General features: G+C 41.0%; 2 protein-coding genes across 6 annotated transcripts in view; both read left to right on the plus strand.

Annotated features, from left to right (window-relative positions):
* The first annotated feature begins 2,403 nt into the window (after positions 1 to 2,403).
* LOC117951140 (complement C1q tumor necrosis factor-related protein 7) lies at positions 2,404 to 8,764 on the plus strand. The gene is made up of 3 exons (XM_034882705.1): positions 2,404 to 2,646; positions 4,718 to 4,954; positions 7,890 to 8,764. Exons 1-3 carry the CDS (start codon positions 2,625 to 2,627, stop codon positions 8,516 to 8,518), a joined length of 888 nt encoding a protein of 295 aa, XP_034738596.1. The 5' UTR covers positions 2,404 to 2,624; the 3' UTR covers positions 8,519 to 8,764.
* A 966-nt stretch (positions 8,765 to 9,730) lies between these two features.
* The window catches only part of cc2d2a (coiled-coil and C2 domain containing 2A), an 18,072-nt gene continuing 6,013 nt past the window's right edge, over positions 9,731 to 21,789 (plus strand). For 2 of the 5 annotated variants that reach the window (XM_034882691.1, XM_034882693.1), the window contains exons 1-25: positions 9,731 to 9,995; positions 10,190 to 10,271; positions 10,713 to 10,769; positions 10,970 to 11,050; positions 11,173 to 11,311; positions 11,655 to 11,743; positions 11,874 to 11,972; positions 12,109 to 12,189; positions 12,273 to 12,482; positions 12,617 to 12,776; positions 12,909 to 13,045; positions 13,281 to 13,412; positions 15,111 to 15,320; positions 15,453 to 15,559; positions 15,667 to 15,807; positions 16,030 to 16,186; positions 16,607 to 16,878; positions 17,980 to 18,157; positions 18,255 to 18,408; positions 18,539 to 18,686; positions 19,372 to 19,510; positions 19,631 to 19,834; positions 19,938 to 20,030; positions 20,132 to 20,223; positions 21,150 to 21,164. In XM_034882691.1, the coding sequence (XP_034738582.1) occupies positions 10,764 to 10,769; positions 10,970 to 11,050; positions 11,173 to 11,311; positions 11,655 to 11,743; positions 11,874 to 11,972; positions 12,109 to 12,189; positions 12,273 to 12,482; positions 12,617 to 12,776; positions 12,909 to 13,045; positions 13,281 to 13,412; positions 15,111 to 15,320; positions 15,453 to 15,559; positions 15,667 to 15,807; positions 16,030 to 16,186; positions 16,607 to 16,878; positions 17,980 to 18,157; positions 18,255 to 18,408; positions 18,539 to 18,686; positions 19,372 to 19,510; positions 19,631 to 19,834; positions 19,938 to 20,030; positions 20,132 to 20,223; positions 21,150 to 21,164 (3,044 nt within the window). In that variant the 5' untranslated portion in view covers positions 9,731 to 9,995; positions 10,190 to 10,271; positions 10,713 to 10,763. Of the gene's footprint in view, positions 9,996 to 10,189; positions 10,272 to 10,560; positions 10,770 to 10,969; positions 11,051 to 11,172; positions 11,312 to 11,654; positions 11,744 to 11,873; positions 11,973 to 12,108; positions 12,190 to 12,272; positions 12,483 to 12,616; positions 12,777 to 12,908; positions 13,046 to 13,280; positions 13,413 to 15,110; positions 15,321 to 15,452; positions 15,560 to 15,666; positions 15,808 to 16,029; positions 16,187 to 16,606; positions 16,879 to 17,979; positions 18,158 to 18,254; positions 18,409 to 18,538; positions 18,687 to 19,371; positions 19,511 to 19,630; positions 19,835 to 19,937; positions 20,031 to 20,131; positions 20,224 to 21,149; positions 21,165 to 21,789 lie in introns of those variants that run through there. The other 3 variants (XM_034882694.1, XM_034882695.1, XM_034882692.1) reach the window with 2 other exon arrangements.

Consider the following 21,789-nt stretch of genomic DNA (forward strand, 5'->3'; position numbering starts at 1 on the left):
ACAGACTTGTTTTTCGGCTTTTTAGAGTAGCTTCTCTCAATTGACCTTCTCTTCCTGTCAGTACTCCTCATGCCCAATTGTACATGGTCCTGTTCATTTTAGTTTGATCGTTGTCTTTGGATGGATTTTAGCTGAAGGATATTTGCAGTAGTATACTGTAACTTTCTTTTCTCTCGTGATAAAGGTCAAAGAGACTGAAAAAAACAGTGATGAAATACATAGAATTGAATCAAAACCATGAGCAGGATAAAATAGCAAAAAAAGTTACTTGTTAGAAGAGGAGTAATAGTGTCCTCACATAACTTCTAAACTGAGACTGGAGCTGTGACTTTAAAAGGAAAACGTTTTTGCATGTCAGGATCAACAGATTGTTTCATTATCTGCTCCAGTTAGCTAAACAAATTAGCTTAATAGGCACGTATTGCATTGCAACTGATTTAAAAAAGCACCCAAAACTTCTCCAACTCCAATGAGATGCCATTTTCTTTTTTAATTTCCACACCAACACATTTTTAACCACAATAAAATTGGCACTGAAGGTTTGGGTTCCAGTTTGTTTTATCCCCTAAAAGGATCAGACAGAGACAAAGTGCATGCACATTTCTTTGAATTATATGAGAGCAGCCAAATGTTTTTATTATCTTGTCATGTTTTCAACATCCACAAACATTTCTTTCTTTTAATGCAGTGTGTGACAGACACACGAATGGAGCATGACATTTTCTGAATGATTTCCGTATGAAGCAGTGAGACCAAATGCAAAGCAAATGCTTCCTTGTATATTACCAACATCCAGCAGTCAAGACGGTCAACGCTCCGTCTCATTAACGCTCTGTGTGGAACTCCTTCTTCTTCTATGCCGGAGGGTTTCATATTGCAACTTGAAAATGATCAAAGGAAGTCTGTTACAGGAAGTGTCTCACCATGAAAACTATAGTTCGGTTTATCTATTCAAAAACACATCATCTGCTGTGTGGTCGGACATGTTTTATAGCTTACATTGTAATATTGTAAGGTTCTTGAAAACCAGGACACAATATAACACAATATTGTAACTCCAATTATGTAATCTCATGTTGTAACTTCATGTTGTAAAGGATTACAACTTTAAAATTTGACAATTTAACTAATAATTAAATAAATATACTAAATTAAATGGAAAAAGCTGACTTTTTCAAAAGAATCTGAAAATCTGACAATTGGATAACCTAGAAGCGTTTTGCCTGATACTAGTGATGTGTACATATGTAATGAGAGATGTAACAATTGGCAAGACCAGAGATGTCTAACAGCTACATTAGTGATGTAACAGATGCTGGTCTTTGGAAATATGTGTGTTAGATGTAAATAACAATGCATCAGATGCCTTCTTTATTCTTTATAAGTTTTGCCTCATAACTGCTGTATGATAACTCCTTTGCTGTACTGACATTTTGAAAATGTAAAATGTATTAACATCTGTGCTGTACCTTGTGCCTCAGTCTTATTGTACTTAGAAAATACACAAACATGATCACTATTTTACATTTTGTGGCCTGAAAAACCCACATGAGAAAATTATAAAAAGAAAAAGAATCATACCATCAAAATGTTGTAAAATACAATGCTTGTTTATTTTGTGTAACATGGTTATGGTCACATAAATAGATGTCATACAACATCAAAGAAATATTCTTTATATTATTATTTAGACTGTATTCCACATAATACTGGTACATTCTAGTGTATATGGACTCGTGACTTGACACACACTCAAACTTAGGCAACGGGGACTCGACTCAGGCTCTTCTTCGGTGACTTGGACTTGAACATTGGGGATTCGAGACTTGACTCAGACTCGACACTGCTTCCAGTGATCAGCAGCTCTTTCTTGTGTGTTACTTTTTGTATTCTATCATGTAAATAGCTTTACATCATACCTCCCAAGTGTTCACATAAAGTTTAATCAACACATTGGTTAGCTGAAATAACTTCATTAAATTACTATTTTTACTAGTCCAGTTAATAAAGCATTGATTGATGTTGGAGATGTTATTTTTTATAAAGGTGTCTTCCGTTTAATCATGTGTGTTAAGGAAATAATCTCAGAAGTCCCCATCACACTTCCTCACATCACTTCTGGCCCCATCTAGGGGCGAGTGTCGGAGACCAACACTGAAGCACACATGACTTCTCCCTTTTATTCATCCAACTTTTCATTGAACAGCAGCTTTATTCTACAGATTCCAAGCTGCTGACTTCTGAACTGAGTGTCTGACATCTAACTAGTCTTCATACATGACATAATGGAGTTGATTCTGTATGCACACGCTGAGTTTATCCGGAGGATGTGTGTTTGCTTTGGGAAAGTTAATGAGGCAGAGAGAAGGGAGTGGATAAGAGGAGGGGGGGAGAGGGGAGGGAGGAGGGAAGGTTGGATGGAGTGAGTTCAGGCTGCTGTTGCATTACAAAACACTGTCGACAGTGAAGCAGCTGAGCTCTGCACGCCAATATCCGAGAGCACAGCAGGAGAAGAATAACGACAAATGACATGACAGCCAAGGGGTCAAATCCTCAAAAAGAACGGAATCTGAGCAGATAGGACGAAGACTCCCAAACACTGAGAAGACTGATCAGCTTTGGAGATGAACAGCTGCCAACTGTGGGGTAAGAACACTGCAACACACCTCTGTTTGTTTGTGGACCTTTCATTCTGAGTATTAACAAAAAAGACACTTTCATCCTTAAGACTTTCCGTTCATGCCAAGTGAATACCTTGAGTACCTTTGCAAATCCCTGTCTTTGCATCAGTGTTTGTGTACAATTATTCCCACATGTATGCATGCATGGCTTCTAATTCTAATTTTTTTTAATCATGTATATATATAGTAAGATCATTTACTATGTTAAATGTTAAATGACTTTTCAAACATGAAAACCTGGTATTACAAACCACCTGCCTCCTGAGAAATCACCAGTTAACTTGTGCCTGACATCAACACCCCAGGCCATCACAGAGACATGACTTAAAGTGGACACAGACCTTCTCAGGGAAGGATAGCCAACACACAAGTTTTTAATCGGATTTGTAGAATCTACCTCGCTCCACGTGTTCACTGGAATAAGAAGACGCAAAGTAGTTTTTTAAAGGTTTATTATATTTGTTATCTACAAAAAGAAATCAGAAATGGCCTATTTTTTTTTATTAATGTTGTTGTCCCTTTATGACTTACGATTTAATGAGTTGCAAGCACCTACTGTATGTCCATGTTAGAGCATTTTTAACATGCATTTGTGTCCTGATGCACATGTACAGGCATGTCCACATGTTTGTGTGCGGGTGTATGCACATGTGTGTAAAGAGTCCACCATTTTCTTAATAATAGCCATTTAACTAATGCTGACATCACTGCTGCAGACAGAGTTTCAGTCAGGCGGGGTTTCTCTCTCTCAGGACCTCACACTGGCTCGGTGGCCAGGTCATTTCCCTCAAAAATCCAAAACAACACCCTGACAGCACAGAGGGGCTGTGTGTGTGTTTCACAGAGTAGCTTTTATACGGCATGTGTCTATGTGTTTATCTCATTGTGTTTATTGTCCCGTTACTACACACATCATTTTTCTGAAGCGGCATCTTGCACTGAAGGGATATTTAACGCAAAGGGAAACAAGCTTCAATACCAAAAAAAAAAATACATTTTTTATATGGATGATCCACCGCTTCAAACCTGACACACATGTTCCCACGCCCCCACTGACAGAGAGAGCCAAAGAGCAGATGGAGAACTTACGTTCTCACACCCACATGGGCCAATGTGCAGAGAGACCAAACACAAATATGTATTAATGATATCCATAAATCTTAACGCTAAACTTGTGCATTCGACTTTCTTGAAGAAGAGCACATCTTGTTGGCATTGGCCATCTTCCATAGCTGGCATTATTATGGGATATTTGAGGTCCAACCTCTGCCAGAGTGGATTTTAGTGTGTAGTTTGTCATTCGCCACTTCACAAGTGTTCTTGCTTTTAAACTAATGGGTGTTTTCTGTCAGTGAAACACAGTTATACATGACCAGAGGATGTCTTTCTCTCCTGGTAACATATACAAACTGTATACACATGTACTGTGTCTGTCAGCTCGAGTGCCATTGCTTCCTGATTAGGTTTCCCTTGACAGACATTGTGCTGGATGTTATGTCATAACTTGGGAATGTTTTGGCAATAAAAAAGAAGACTTGGAACAGAGAGACATAGGTTTTGCTTGAGGTCTCGCATGCAATTCCGTGGTGGATTAGGACATCAGAGTGTGAGACAAAAAGCAATTGCTTCTCATTAAAAAGAGTCACATGTGGCCTCATGCTGTACTTGATCAGAAATTAGATTCACTGACATGCAGTCGTTCTGTCTGTGACCATGACAACACCATTGTACGTGTTTGAAAGCGGTGTGAAAACTGATAACAAGCTCTCGAGAACTTGTTTGAAAGTCTGGCGCCTCAAACAAAGTTTCTGTCTTATTGTTTGCTTTGCCCCCCCCCCCCCCCCCCCCCCCCCCCCCCCCCCCCCCTTTGCTGTGAACATCTGCAAACACAAAACAATTTTGTTCTGTATTTTTGACAAAGCTATAAATTGTGCACTGAGATGAATACCAATCGCCGTGTTTGTAGACAGACACTGAAGATGCCTTGGAAGCATGTTAGATGTCAGTTATTTAAAAGTTGCTTTTTGCATTTCCAGATTTGAAGATGTGGGCGCTGATGGGAGCGGTCTGTCTGTGCCACTGTGTCTTTGGACAGCTGTTTGAGACCAAAGTGAAAGGAGCACCGCGTCTGATCTGCAGTGTCCCCGGGTCACCGGGCCTGCCCGGCAAACCTGGTCCCGGCGGGCCCCCAGGAGCAGATGGGAATGTGGGTATCCCGGGAAGAGATGGCAGAGATGGCAGGAAGGGTGAAAAGGGAGAAAAGGGAGACACAGGTATATGATAAAACATACAGATACAGCATCAGTTTATGTGTGCCGATAAATAAATAAACACCACCGATCCGTGCAAGGGAAAAGCTGGCACAGAAAGGTTTGCCTAGCTGGCGTGAGCAGGAGCTGACGTAAAGATGGATCGATGAATTCCATTGAAAAAGTCCTTTCCATAAATAGCGTGGTTATTTAATGAAGTGTCAGACAAACTATGCAGGAGTTGTTTGGAATAGCACACATTGCTGGCTTAAAGAAGATCATTCTGGTCAGGCTTCAGGCCTTCAGCTCCCCAAACATGAATGTTATGGAGAGTACAACGTTAACAGGGACTGTACTTTAAAAAAGTACACCTTCTGTACATACATTGTCCCATGAAGAGACATATAACCGTTCTAAACTCAGAGTTCACTTACCAGCCTATTCCCCAAGCTTTCAATCTTAAGTGGAGCACAACACAAACAAGTAGTAACACTTTTTAATAAGGGTACTAATCATATAGTTAAGTAATGTAATGTAATGCATGACTCGTGATGATTTGTATCCATGAATTAATGCATGCAGGATGTATGTGTTACCATTTTTGACAAATGATCAAATCACCATGCCTTTACGTGATTAGTATAAATTTAATTAGATCATCAGTTTATCTTCAGGAATGTTAATTGACAGGTACCTCATGAATTAAATCATATGCTACCAAAAGAACAGTGCTATGTTGCAGCAAACAGAATTATGCAGTTTTTAAAAAACTGGTTGTTGTTGTGCCAATTGACATATTATGGAGTTTTTGCATTAATAAAACCTGGTTGACTCAACTTTTTCCATTACAGATTAGTACCGCCTCATGCTTGAGGCGGGCCGTGGATGGTTGTCATAGCAGCAAACTGCCGTGACCTAACAACACACACGCAGAACGTGGAAGGTGTTTTTGATTCTCGGCGTGTGCTTGTTACCACAGCCAGAAGATGAATTAGTTTCAAAAGAAGGTGGAGGCAGCAAAAAAAAGATTTGTTCATAAATAAATAGTTTCATATTTCTATGAGAATATGCTATATATTGCTTTCAGGGAGGCTGAGCGAATGCATTTGTCTGACATGAACTTTAATGCAAGGGGAATCCAGCTGATTTGGCTGCATAAAGTAACTGGGAATTCATGATACATCCTGCAGGAATTCATGCATTAAATCATCATGAGTCATGCATAAGTTAAACATTATTTAAGACGTTACCAAACAAATTATACTGGTTGGTCACAGCTTGGTAAAGCTTTATTACTTTATTTTAGAATATTCGGAAGGTGAAATTGTCCTGGAGACGCTGCCAAAAAACTTCAAAAATAGGGACTGTGTCAGCAGAAACAAAGCACAGCATTGATTTTAACTATGCGGTGTAAAGTGCCAAATACATGTCAGTAATAATGCACTTGTGTTTCCACTATGTGTGGAAACAGGAATTCAGACACATACCTCCATCAATATCTCACCTGTGTTTGCACCAACACAATGATCCCACGCCCCAGGGAGTTTACTGTGTAGTCAACTGAATATAAGATTTGGATGAATCAAGTCAAACTGTGCTGTTCAAATGTCAAGGTGTGTTCCAAGGCTAAATTGCTGCACGACATTGGGTGGGGTTTTGTGTTTCCATTGACTATGCCTTTAAAGGTAGGGTTGGTAACTATTTCTAATATACACTTTTTCATATATATCGTTTGAAATGGTCCCGGACAGCAATAACTTAGTCACACGCTTTGAAAAAGGAGCAAAAAAGATCTGTCATCTGTAGCTGCTGTAATGCTGTACAAACGCCCACCAATCACTGCCTGGCGGTTCGCTTGGAAAGAACCAATGAAATGCCTCCTTGCCCCCCTGTGCGTATTCTACTCCTCCTCTGTACGATCCTGAGCTGAATGCACATTATCGCCAACGCAGTTACTGCAAGTCTACTGGAGAAGAAAACTGACATGAAGTAGTTATTTTTTCTGGATTTTTTTAATTAGATAGGGATAGTGGGAGATAGAGAGGGGATGACATGCAGCAAAGGGCCGCAGGTCAGATTCAAAGGACTCTGCCTATATGGCAGGCACACTCTACCAGTTGAGCAAGGGGTCGCCCCCATGTGAAGTAGTTTTGATGAGTAATATTGCAGGTTCTGTCTCCGCGCTGCTCTGATGCAGCGAGGCAGCGATAGTCGTGCATGTCTGTGTGTGGGTTGGCGCCCCGAGGGCAGGGGGAGGGATTAGATTGAGCCCTGAAGAGATACTACTTTAAAATCTCACCAGCTCTTCAACATTACCAACCATGCCTTTGATAGTCAGGTTCAACAAGTGCAGAAGAGAAACTCATTCACATGGCAGAGTACTGCCAACAACAATCATATCTATCAGTAGTCTATATCCATGACGTTCCACTTCCAGGATTGCTCTAGTGCCGCCTGACATTCCCCCAGAGGTCCCTCTTTTTGGCTGGATGTAGTTAGAGTCAGCTTTCTTTGTGTTGACATTTTAAACTATGGTTAACTATGGTTACCTCAGATGTCTGCAGGGTAAATCCAGACAGATAGCTAGACTATCTGTCCAATCTGAGGACTATGGTTGCCTGGTCCTCAGATGTCTGCAGGGTAAATCCAGACAGCTAGCTAGACTATCTGTCCAATCTGAGGACTATGGTTACCTGGTCCTCAGATCTCTGCAGGGTAAATCCAGACAGCTAGCTAGACTATCTGTCCAATCTGAGTTTTCTGTTGCATGACTAAAACATCCTTTGATGTCACACATGTTGTTGTTGCCAATAAACCAGAGCAGGTTTGTCTCTCATCCTGGATTGCTGTGTGAACTAGCCAGACCCTCCTCCGCAGTGTTGTGGTCTGGCAAAGCGAGACTAATCCATCGGTGACTGTGCAGAAATGATGATCTCAACATGATTTTTTTCTGTTTCAGGGTTTAAGGGCAGAGTTGGCCCAACAGGTAGGATTGGAGGCCGAGGGGATCGTGGCCCTGCAGGGAAACGAGGCCCGACCGGAGAGAATGGAGATGTGGGCCCAGTTGGTTCTCTGGGCCCTGTAGGGGAGAAAGGGGAAAAGGGCAAAAGAGGGCAACGTGGGACTGCCGGAATCTGCAAGTGTGGCAGCCTGCTGCCTAAATCGGCCTTCTCTGTGGGAATCACCAGCAGCTACCCTCAAGAGAAAACCCCCATAAAGTTCAACAAGGTCCTGTTTGACGAGGGCGGACACTACAACCCACAGACGGGCAAGTTCATCTGTCCATACCCAGGCGTTTATTATTTCTCCTACGATATTACACTGGCCAACAAACACCTGGCCATTGGTCTGGTGCAGAATGGTCAGTATCGCATCAAAACCTTTGACGCCAACACGGGGAACCACAACGTTGCGTCTGGGTCCACTGTGATGTACCTGAACTCAGAAGATGAGGTGTGGCTGGAGATCTTCTTCCACGACCAGAATGGGTTATTTGCAGACCCGGCATGGGCGGACAGCTTGTTCTCTGGCTTCCTTCTATACGCAGACACAAACTATTTCGACACACTGGCCGAGGACTATGCATAGAACCTGGAAAACACAAACTGCTAGTAACTGTTGTTTTTAAAAATAAATTTATAACACACATAGTATGGTCAAACTATATTTTTATACAAACATTTGTACTGCTAGTTATAGTTTTAAATTACAGGATTTGATTAAGCTTGAATATGTTTCTGATGTATTTGTTTTGGATCAGAGTTGAATCAATAACTTAAATAAACATTGTTGCCTGGTCCAAGCTTAGTTTGGGGATTTGCCTTCATAAAAAGGCTAAACTGTGGCACATGTGAGACAAAGTTAATGCAAAATATAATATGAAAAGTCAAAATGGGTCAGTCACAATATTTATTTAGACATATTTTAGGGCTTTTATTGCCTTTCTTATGCAAGAAAGCAGCTGGAGGATGACAGGAAAGTGGGGAGAGAGAGAGCGGGGTGACATGCAGCAAAGGGCAACAAGTCTGATGCAAACCCAGGCCACTGCCAATGACTCAGCATACATGGGGGCGCGCTCTGCTAGGGGAGCTAGAGGTCACCCCCAAAATGCACTTTTGCAGTTGTTTTTTTTTGGTAAATGCCTCGCTCTGTCTGTATTATATTTTTAAACTCCAGATGGAAGATGTTCGGAGGACGGAGACAGGAGTTATGGGGGACCTGGAGGAAGCAGAGCATCATCCACACCGGGCAGACCTGGTCACTGGGAGAGAGCCATGGTCCTATATCCTGCATTGGGTAGAAAGAGAGAAAAATAACTGCACCTTTTTAATAAAAATAATGAGAATAATGTTTTTACACAATGAAAAAATGGACTGTCATGTCTTCAATGCATTGTACAGTTGCTTTTCTCTTTCTACCAAGAAACATCTCTTCTATGTGGCCCAGAGTGCCCCTTGTAGTTGGTCTTATTACGAAATAGGAAATATCTTCATTTGACAGGCTATTAAGGGGCACACATGAACAAAGCATTTCCCAAACTCTTACACAGTTCCCTAAACCTTTATTTGCCTCGAAGACAACACGTAGTTCCAGATTTCGTGTAATAATTTCAATGAATATCCACCATGGTTATAAATCATAACCATAGACGGCATAAAAAGATTTTTATATTTACAGTATAGTGATCCTGAATGACCAGCCGACAAAAAAATCCTTGTGAAACTAGCATCCAATCACAAAGACGCACCAAGGTACCAAGTTCTAGCCAATCAAAGCATAGTAGGGCGGGACTTCCGGAAATCGGCGGGAGTAGTTTATCTCGTTACTAGGCAGCGACGTGGATGTATAATATAACGGGCTGCAAAAACGGCGCTGTCTCGGGTAAACCGAGGGATAAATACATTGTAGCAAGTAAACAACACACAGTTTATGGTTAGCCGGTTGTAAAACAGACTAACTTTAGCTTAGACCACAACAACAGTGATCACAGTCCTGACCTGACTTTCTGTAACGTTACTTTCTTTATTGTAAAGTAAACTATCCTCGCCACCCTGGCCTCCTCAAGGTAACGTTAGTTAGTTAGTTAGCTAGTTAGCTACATTAGTTTTTCCTTGTTGGTTTCTCCAATTACAGAATTACACTTTCATCAGCTTACGTTAACGTTAGCGCCATAGCTAACTAGCTACGTGCCACGTTAAGGTAGCTTTCTAAGCTAATGTTAGCTCTGTTTTGAAACGACTGGCTTTATTTCTGTTTTAGTGACTTTCGAGAAAAACTGCAGAAGAAACGACGTGCTTTGCAAGACACTTTGGTTAAAAATAAAAATGAGGACGACACTCAGGTAAATGTATACACGTTATGTCCCATAAGTGAATATTATTACTGATAAACATTATATTTTGCATTGTTTCTGTGGATTGACACTATCAGTAATGAGTTAGCACCCAGCACAAACTGAATATTATTACATTACATGTCATTTAGCTGACGCTTTTATCCAAAGCGACATACAATTACTAAAGCTATATGTCAAACGCCTCGGGACCAATAGGGGTTAAGCTTGCTTAGGGACACATTGGGTGACTTATCGCATGGGAATCGAACCCATATCTCCCACACCAAAGCTATGTGTCATATCCACTGCGCCATCACCATGAATGAGAGCTGTCCTTAACAAGACTCAACATGAGCTAGAGGAGTGTCTCACTTTGTACACACTCAAAGTCAGGAACACAGATGGAAGAGCTGCTAACCCTTTAGGAAATCTAATTATACTTGATAGGCTCTGGTTCCGTCGTCCAAATTGAGAAGTGAGGAGAAACTGCAAGCTACAATGAAGGTTGGTGTGGGTTTTGTAGCTTAGCCTGTAGACTGTAGTTCCTCTCCTGTATGTGCTGCTGGCTGCCCAACACCAATCTCCTTCACTCTTGCCTTTGCTAATACAGCCTTTCCCAGCTGTGCTATGAAGCAGTGTGGATAGAATAACAGTTTGTATATGCAGTCTTGTTGCTGTTTCTCATTGTTGCTGTGTTGCAACAGGAACGTCAAAGCAGTGAGGAAGATCCAGGAGAGACACTGAAACGCACGTTAAGGGCTCAGAGACAGAGGCAGAAGAAAAGGGTACATTTACCTCTTGCAACCATTCTTTAATTGCATTAATGCAAGTTTCATAAAACCCATTTCGTTTACAAGCTATATAGAACAGTATATGTATACATTTTTCATCTCTTGGCACATGTTAGCTGCTTGGCCAGTCTTCTGCCCAGGAGTCCCATGTGGAGGAGATCTCCACCATTCAGCACCACAGTGAAGATGAGGGATCAGCTGAAAAGGCAGGAGACTCTGGGGTTTTGTCAAGACCTCCGACTGGTTCTCAGAGAAGTTAGTGCCCACCTTCTCTCTAAACTTTCCTCCTCTCCCCCTTCATGCCTTTTGGCTGTTAGGGGTTGGATACCATTCAAAACTACCAGTATCAGTACCAAAACAGTACTTTATGACCTTATTATGCTGCATATAATGTTTTTCTTTAATTTCACAAAATTACCTAAACTTCTCAAAATGAACCTAAATAGCAGCTTTTCCCAAGTTAATTGACTATAAAAATGATGATACCCTATCCAAGCAGTCAGTTACCAGCAATTGATATGAGATTATCGGTGTCAGTAATAATACAATACTGTGTAGTCAGTGTAATTATTGTTTCATGGTGTGCTTTGTCTTCCAGGTCTCTCAGGAAGGCAGCATTCTACCAGCTCTCAGCATTTAGACAGCTTTGTGACACGGCGCCTGGAGGAGACACTGAGAGCAGCCAGAGTAAACCCAAAGTCTTTTTTTGTACACAAACTAGCTTGTATTTGATTACAATTACAAAATATATCATATTCCCAAAACCTGCCTGTTTTGCAAAAACTTGTATTTATAAGAAAAGCTACTTGTGTTCTAGTCTAAGGGTGAGAGCCTCCAGCAGCAGGAGGCCTCTCTCGAGCCTGCCAGCCGCCTGCAGAGCCTCAGAGACAGAGAAACTGTAACAAGGTTTGACAAGGTATGAATGATGATTTAACCCAGTGCAGTGGAGGTTTATGTGGGCATTAACACCAAGAAAAGTGATCCGGCGATTTGCCAGACCGTCAGGCCAACGCAGGCATTGTGAACGCAGCCTTACTCCCGATGTTTTACAGATAGATCCGGACAGAACTGGAAGACACGATGACCCTCTTGCTCTCAGGACCAGGGTCAAGTTTCGAGAAGCAGCCAGACGAGTAAGGCTGGAGACAAGATTGCAATCATTTTAAAGAACTAATTATTTGTGTTGTATGTATTTAATCATTATTTGTAAATACAGACAGAAAAAGGGCTACCCACTGCTGAAGAGGCATACCATTTCTTTACACTCAACTTTGAGCTAGAGCCACAAGACGGGACTGAGAAGGAGAGCAAGAAAAGAAAAAAACAGAAAAAAACAACTGAGAAGGACAGTGATGAAGAAGGAGGTGTTGAACAGCAGGAAGCTGCTGAAGTAGATGAAGATAATCAAGATGAAAATGTAGACCAGGTAAGACACCGACATGCTATTGGAAGAAACGATCCGTGTGTATTATGATTATTTTCACCTATTCTGTAGCTGCAGTTGCATAAGAGCGAGTGGATTCCTCATATTCTCGCCTTGTATTCTTTGTCCTGCTTTAGAGTGAAGCGGCTCCTCTTGTGCGGGATGAAGAGGAGGATTTATTCGTCATTGAACAATCGTCAAGGGACTTCCTGGAAGTGAAGAAAGCTGAGTATGTTGGGTACCGACAACGTATTCAGCAAGAGAGTGAGCTCCTCTTCACGCCGAGTTTTCGGACAGGTATTCTTTAATGTACAAACCCATCCAATAAACACACCGAGCTTTAAAATACTGTAGTGTCAGCTTTAATATTCTGTTGAGGATATTAACTATCTTTAAGACGTGTTAACATTCTATTTTTCATTGTCACAGTCCCAACTACCATTAAACTGCCTGAAAACATGAAGCCTCGTTATCTGGAGGACGAGGGTCTGTATGTAGGGGAGAGGCCTAAAATATCCCTGACCAATGAGAACATTCTGGAGAACCGCATTTTGAAAATGGAGGAGGTAATTTTAACCAGTAAAAAAAAAAAAATATATATATATATCCAAGCTGTCCATATATAATATGGACAGCTTAGACATGAGAGAGGAGCAAGAAGGGAATAACATGCACCTAAGGGTCGCAGGTCAGAGTTGAACCCGCAGCATCAAGGACTAAGCCTCTTTATAAAGGCTTGTGCTCTAACAGGTGAACTGCCCAAGCACCCTAAATATATGTATTTTCTAACTCTTTATTTAGGGAAAGAAGTGGTTTGGAGATGACGGCAGAATCATGCTTCTGCCAGACCCCATAAAGGAATCGTCCACCCGACCCCCTCTCTTCCACATGGAGGAGGACCTGGATCCTGCACTGCACACTGTGTACAGGAAGGTCAGAAATGCTCATTCATTCATTTGGCAAATCTGAAGCACTGTGTACAATCATACACTGAAAATGTTGTGGCACCCTCAGACTTGCGTGTTCTCCTACCTCTTTGCCATTAAATAAAAGAAGAAGCACAAGGGAAGTTTGGCATTTGTTACAAAGTAAAAGGGTGGGTGGGTGGGAGTTGTTTCTTTTTTTTTTTTACCAAGGAATAGAGCAGAGATGGAGGCTGACACATCTGTGATATCATCTCTGCAGACAATATACAGCTACATCTAAAATCCCATCTGGGCATTTAAAGAAACACAGGATGTGTTGGCTGTGCTGGCCTGGTGTATCTGCTACCTTATACCTGTCCCCAACAGAAAGAAAAGGCTATTTGGATCTTTAGGGATTCTCCTTTTCTTGCAACGTCTAATAAATTAAATGATATTTAGGCAGGATAGAGCAGCACCTATTGTGTGTTCAGCTGAACAAACCACTCTCTGCAGGGCCTTGCAGTCCTTTCCACTATATTCCCTGTCAGGGTGCTCTAGTTAATGCAGGAGTAGAAATCCCTCAGTATTTGAGGGGATACCAACATTTCCTCAGGCGTCTGAGGTGAAACAGCTTCCCCCTAACCTTTCTCACCACTGAGTCAGTATGCATTGCCCAGGTCAGGCCTTTGGTGATGTGGACACCAAGGTGCTTAAAGGTTTGCAGTGCACCTCTCCACTGAGGACCAGTTGATATTAAAGGGTTCGTAGTTTCTTCCCAAACTCCCCTATCATCTCTTTATTCTTTCCATAAATAGGTTGTTGGCCTAACAGCAGCAGGTCAGGTCCTTTACTTCTTTTGGGTAGTCCTTTTCAGTGTTGTCTGTGATCAGGCCCCTCATTGCTGTGACGCAAGCAAACTTGAGGATGGTGTTGGATGGTTGTTGAAGTTTGCTACACAGTTGTGTGTACAGCAACAGGCTCAAAACACAACCCTGGGGTGCTCCGCTGTTAACGATGAGGTCGGAAAAGGTGTGTCCGCCCGCCCTCACCCCATTTGGTCTGCTTGTCAGGGAGTCAAGGATCCACGTGCACAGTGAGGAGTTTAATCCCAGGTTCTTGAGCTTTGTGACGTGCCTGGAGGCAATATGGTGGTCAGCGTTGAACTTTTGTCAATGAACAACACATCTCACTTAGGTATGACAAACAATGTGTCAGAGTACATTGTCCGTCTGCATCGTTATTGGAGGCAGATCCTTTTAGACCTTATTCACACTCCTGAATTCATTGATCTCAAATGTTGCAATGACATTGCTGACCAAAGAGAAAAAATATAACAAATGATGAAACCCTGAAATAACAAATCCAAAACGGCGTTGAGACCTGGTTTTGGTTGGGTGTGTCTTGAATGGAAAACCCCCAAAGAATTCTTGTTTTCACAGTCTTGCGTTTTGTTTCTTACTCTGGAGATGAGCACAGCTGCAATATTTGATCATCTGGAAAACAGAGCATCCATTGTAGTTCAAATGTTAAATTTACATTTTTGTCATGCATGATGTTTCATTACAGCACTCCCTGAAGATGGTCAATCATTCTTGCCCACTATTTCTTGCTTCCTTTAAGCTTGCACACATACTAAGATACTTTCAATTAATCACAAGCACAGAGTATATTTCAATTATTCTTTTTCAGAACATTGCATGACAAATTATGTTGTTCTATCCCCCAGGCTGTAAAGTCTAAGTATGCAAACTTGTACATTGCTGGTGCAGCGGACCCCGAGGGAGACTACCAGCTTGATGTGGATGTTTCGGGGCTGATCTTCTCCCATCACCCCCTCTTCAGTCGCGAACATGTGCTGGGGGCCCGTCTGGCTCAGCTGTATGATCAGTACCTCACCAGGCAGCACAATAATCTCACAGGACACCTTACTGACAAGGTAAACTTTGTCAGCTGAAATGTAAAACACAACGACTCTCCAAAACTGTTTCTTACATTCCAGAATACATCTAGAAATCTCTTGTGTCAAATAAACCACATATATACATTGTGTGTTACCTGTGTGCTGTAGTTGAATGGATTAAGGAGAGCGTTGCGGAATATGCTTGAGATCCATGGTGGGGAGACCCTTAATCAAGCCATGCAGCAAAGGATATCTGAATACAGTCTGGAGGTTAGGTGAGGTCCCCAAATCGTGTTCAATCCACATCCTGTTTAGTCTACAAAGACAAAAAGAGTCTTGACAAGAAATATACACGGCCTGTTTTTACCCCTGAATATCACAGGAACACTCGGCAGCTGCGAGACAGTGAGCAGGAGAAAGACAGGACTCTGCTGAAACACATAGTTAAACTGTGGAAGGAGCTCAAGGCCCTGAGAGACTTTCAGAAGTTTACCAACACTCCCTATAAGCTCTCGCTCAGAAGGTAAATCTCTTTGTGTAGTTAGAAAATTGGCCCATGTCTGTAAAAATGCATTTGTTAATGCTGCTCCATAGAACTATATTGAAAATGCTCTGATTACACATTGACTTCTACCCCGAACAAATGTTTGCTGGATAATGTGTGTATTTTCTCATTTAGTGTACAGATTCTTGTTCCTTTTTGTCTGCTTTGTTTTTCTTTCATTTTTTTCAACTTTGCCTCCAGAGAGAATGTGGACCAGACGTCAGATGAGCAAGAGTATGAAGATGAAATCTTGGCAGAGGTTATGGAATTGGAGACCGAGATCGAGGCGGATTACCAGAAAAAGTTTGCAGAGTATAAGAAACAGCTGCAGGAGTGGAAGCTCTGTATAAGGAAACAGGTACCATTACATTCACACTGATAACTCAGCTTTTTTTATTAGCTTAATGCAAATATATCAGTACTCTGTCACTTGATAAGTAACAATGTTTGTCAGGTTAAAAATGCCAAAGTAGGTTTTAAATAATTTAGAAACAGTTTTTCCATCAGATAGCACTAACAAGGTGATTTTTAAACTGCACTGTTCTGATTGGTATGTGTCTTGGTCTTAATAAAAATTGGGAAGGCATCTATATGAAGTTTGTTTGCATATGTTATGTTTCTATATTCAAAACATCCTATCAGCCGATATTTATATATTTTTTGAACAAATATCAATTTTGGCCTCAGTAATCCTGTCAGAATAAAGGCCAAAAATGCCCCTAAAATAATGTTAAAAAAAACTATATTAACACCCTTATACTGTGTTTTCATTTTTTAGAAAACCAAAAAGAAGAAGAGAAAAAAGAAGAAGAAAGGCAAGGCACAGGATGAGACAGAAGAAGAAGATGAATACCAGGATGTGAGCGAATTAGAAGGGCCCGTTGGAGAAGGCCCCCCAAAGCCTGAGCCTCCAGAGAAGCCTGACTTTGACTCTATAGAGCAGCAGGTCAGAGAGAAAGCCTCCAGGATACGCAGGAAACCCGGAGAATCCATCCTGATTCCTGAGCTGTCCGCATCGGGAAACCTCACCGCCAGTGAACTCTGCCCCAGGTATGATCAGGAAAAACAGAGAAAGTCTGGCTTTCTTTAAAGCTTTAGTATTATTACATTTCCATTAAATTCAAGCCATTGCCAAATGAGTTGCTATGAAGCTAATTAAGACTATCAGCTCCACACAACTCTCTCTGGATTTCTCAGTGTGACTGTGTTCAGAAGATGGCCTCTGGTGACTCAAGTGGAGATAATGAGATAATGACCTCTTCTGAAGAGTCCATCATGTTTTTTTAATCCTCAGTGTCCTCCTTGGCTACTAGCAACTGCATCGAGGAGGGGTGGGGGGGAAGCGCGATCACGTAAGGCTTGTATTATGTGGACGCACCGACAGTGTTGTTGTCATTACTTAGAATTCCTCATGGGGGAGACAGAAACTACGCACTATATCTTTAAAAAGGGTTAGTGTTAACTCCAACTCAGTTTTACTTTCTTTCAAGAGTTTTAGTAAACATATTGAAATATAGTATCCTCTTATCTCACCCACTGGCAGATTTCTCACTTGTTTTGAGAAAAGTAAGATGATTTCCATCTGATATAAAAGAACTACACTATCATTGTGGCATAAAGCTCAACATTTTGAAAGGCTCTGATTCTGGAAGTTTTTTTCCCCCATTCAATTGCTCCATTGATGTTTTAGTAAATGCTTATTTAAAGAGTTTTAAGCCTTGAACCAAGCCATCCAAGACCATGAAAGGTTTGATTAGGCTAAAAAAAAAATGTACAAGACTGTGTACATTAATGATCATGGACTTTAGTGGTACCAGCCCTGCTCACTAGCTGTTTGCAGCTTCAGTAAGTATTTCTAGGGCAACCGCAACCTCCACCAATTAGAGACCCTGCTGTTATGCTTAGGATTGTGGGTAGTGCAAATAATGGTGTTTTTCTTAAGACAAGGTTAATATCATACAGAGTTGTGCCTTCTACCTCCAGCATAAACCTTCGTTTCACATTCTCGTAGCTTGTGGCCATGGTTTAGACACTAAGAATAATTATCAAAATCCTTATGGAGAAAATGAAAATGATTTTCACTTTCGGAACCACGCTGTTGAGCTCTATTGTGGATGTTCTTCATCTGGTTTGTTTACTCCCTGTTTGTAGGTCGGAAACAGCTCGGCGAGAGGATGTTACAAGGCGGTCTCTTTTCGTCAAGATCCTTTATAATGACAAAGAAGTGTCCCGAACAGACAGCCGCTCCATGAACACTGATTTCAGAGTGCACTTTGGCCAGATTTTCAATCTCAAGATAGTTAACTGTCCCCAAAGCATCAATTTGCAGGTACAGTACAGCCACATTTGTCATCCACACATCTTAGTGATAGATTGTTCATGAACTGTAATAATTTATTGTGTGTGTATGTTTTTGTGTGTGTTAGGTGTTTGAGGAGATTGGCTCATCATGCTACCTCCTGGCTCAAGTGTTTGTTCCAGTACCAGAACCCTCCGTTGTTGCGGACAGAGTCTCTCTTGAGGAGTTTGAGTTTAGCAGCAACCAGAGAGTGATGTTTGACCACGAGGGTGTAGGAAGTGGTAAATGCCTTTATTTAACGCAAGCTCAGACCTGAAACACAGAGACATTCATATTTAAATTGTAAAGGGACTCTTCAGTGATGTCAGTCCCCGTCTCCCTGTGTCTCGTCCTCTCTGCATGCCTCGTCAGACGTGCCCCTCTCCTTTGAAGCGGATGGCAGTAACAAACAGACCCTGCTGACCTCTGGGAAGCTGTCGTGTCGTGTTTATTGGGGGTCTGGGGAGGACGGTGTAGCACTCGCCCCTCCTGTGTCTCAACAACATGGTGGCATACAAAGGTAATGTCACTTAAAGGACAGTACTGGTGGTTGTGCGTGTTTTAGCCCATTTAATACATGTCCTCTATGATTTACATCACAGCTCACCCTTTCCCAAACATGACTACTGATTCAGTGGAAGCCAGTAGTTTCTGTTTATGTTGTAATGATATAAACTTGGCAAAATGCTCGAACTTGTTTAAGTAATTAATCATGTTAAACTTTCTTTTTGCAACAAAGGTTATGTAGCAGGGGAAGTTTCTCATAATTCCCTCAACATAAATGTTTCATTAACAACAACAACCTATTCAACTTGCCGAGCCATAAACATTACCATTTTTGCTTATTGTCTGATAATATAGCTCATAAATGAATATCAAGGCTCAATATTTTTTATGCAAATTCCCAAAACATGGATGTCAGAGCTTTCTACAACTGCACCCAAATGCATCTGTCTGAAGGAAGGTTTAAGTCTGCAAGTTTTTTATCAAATCACATTGAAATAAGCTGCAGCCTTTGATTGAAATAAGTCTTAAAACATGTGTGCTTGGAAAATTAGTCATTGGTAATATTTGGTGTGTGCAGTCTGTAGTTTATGTGCTTGAATAGTCCTTTAAAGGATGTATATGCCAATTAATTTTTTGCACCTTGTCTATGGTAATTGGTTTTTAAAAGTATTAATTACTTTCTTTCTTTGTGTTTTTAGTGGCTTGAGCCGTCTTGATGCTGTTACATTTATTGGGGCATCTGGACTATATGACATGAAGAAGATTGGCGAGTGGGCCACACGGTCCCGACTGGACCCTAACGATCCAAAAAATGCCTCCATCATGCAGCTGCTAAAAGTGCGTATCGGAATACAGTACTTTGCATAAACAAGTGGTCTGAGCATTTAGATGCTTGGTCTTATTTGTGATTTAAAAAAACTAAAAAAGGCTTCTTTCTTTGTACCTGGGGTTCACCAGGTGGCCAGTAGTGGAGCGGTAACAGCTCCAGAGTACTTCCGTCTAGAACAGCTGCAGGAGGAGTTTAACTTTGTGACTGATGAAGAGTTGGAGAGGTCCAAAAGATTTCGCCTGCTCACTCTCAGGAACCAGGAAGTTGCAGAGTTTCGAAATTACAAGTGTGTTCCTTCCCTGGAGAGGGAGGTCACAGATAAGGTGTTCCAGGTCAGCCTTTCAAACATTTACAATATTGCAAAAATAATGAATAAGGATGCATTAACTCTGAATGAGGCGTTTTTCTTCTTCTTTTGGTTAAAATTGATTTCAGGAATATGAGAAGAGACTGAAAGAAGGCGAGGTAGTTGACACTAAAGAACATCTGGATTCACACCGAGCCTTAGTAGCCAAATACCTTCAGAAGGTGAGTAGCCTGTGTAATGGAACCATGTACAGTATGTATTACCCTAGTCGTTTCCACATACAAACGCTAAGTGGTGATGATAATCTTGGCTTTTTCCACAGATCCGAGAATCGGTCATCACCAGATTTCTCCTTGCTAAGCATCACTACATTCTGTCTGACTTGGTGGTAGAAGAGGAGATACCAAGCATTGGGTAAATATCTCCCCAGGCATTATTAATTCACTATATTCGGTCTCGCTTTTAACTCCTATCTTTCACAACTGAAATTCTTTTCATGTGTTATACATGTTACTGTAATTATTCATGTATTAGGGTTACATACCGAGAGGTCTTAAAAATAGCAACGATATCAGTTTCAATCCCATCAATACTTGTCTGGAAAAAGAACAGGACTTCTGCAGTTTGGCAGCATTTGGGGCACCCTTATGAGAAGGGAGAGGTGTTTCAGTGTCAGTGTTTAATATTCCCTTTCTAGACGATGGAGGCACACAGCAACAGTTTGGTGACGCCTCACATCATCATCTCTAATCAGTCACTTTATACCGCGGTAAAACAGAGAGGAGGTTTGACACTATCAGAATTTGGATACCGCCCAACTCTAGCATGTATGCATGTAATTTTTCCTTCTCTATATCCTACGCATATTCCCATTGTTGAAATAACAATACAAGGTAGGAAAACTTTGATTACTTTAAACTTTGGGATTGGCTTCCAAATCAACCAGAAATCTGAAAAGTTAAACAATTTAAATCACAGGCTGATGTATTCATTTCTTGGCCTGGTGCTGCTTCGGTTTATCTGATCTTGAACCCAACACGACATTATCCTGGCTGAGTATGACTGTCTGCTGGGACTGCCCAAGGCGGGGTTTTAGAGCAGGTTCTCAAAACATGTGGACATAATAACAGAAAATGGGAAATTAATTGTAGCCTTTGTGTTATTTGTGCAGATTTATAGATAATAATGTACAGCTGCCAATGACAATCATGGTGTTGGGTGTAATATTGTACATTTTCTTTTTCATTATTGAAAGTGAATGTTATATAAGTTTTTCTGTTCAATTTTTCTGTTATATTTCTGCTATTCTTTTCTTCTTTTTTTATTTTAATTTTTTACAGTGGTGCAGGTCCAGGGTATGAGTTTCTTTCTTTTTCTCCCACCATCTGTGTCTTTGTCTCTCCATTTAGTTTGAACCCTGAGCACCAGTACAGTAGTGACAATAGACCTCATGTAGTATTCAGTCCTTTCAGGATTTTGCAGAGATTATTTACAGTTTTTTGGGTGTTTACTCAAAAAAGAAGTTTACATGTATTTATTTTTTTGCTGTAATATTGCAGGAATAGATACAGTTACAATTCTACATGTATGTGCTTAACATATTTTTCTATATACAGTAATCATTTATAAAACAGTATATTAATTACATTACTAATGTGGAAGTTATGAATCTAGCTTTGCTCACTATAAGTATACTGAAACACACTGCTCATTGAGTGCATCTATTCCAAACTAAATAACACTATTAATTATTATTATTATTATTATTATTATTATTATTATATTATGTGCTTAAACATTTTGCAAGGCACAGTTTGCCTATAATATGCAGATAGAGCTCCTTTGTTCAAAGCAATAGTCTTCCTGGTAGTCCCCTGTGCCACAGTTTAATCTTCCATATTTCACGCTACGTTGCTATTTATCTGAAAAAATGGAGAATGGAACAGTGACGTGTCGAAAGATCGAGTCGGCCCGCAGCAG

This window comes from Etheostoma cragini, chromosome 9 (genome assembly GCF_013103735.1).
Source record: "Etheostoma cragini isolate CJK2018 chromosome 9, CSU_Ecrag_1.0, whole genome shotgun sequence".
NCBI classification, from domain to species: domain Eukaryota; kingdom Metazoa; phylum Chordata; class Actinopteri; order Perciformes; family Percidae; genus Etheostoma; species Etheostoma cragini.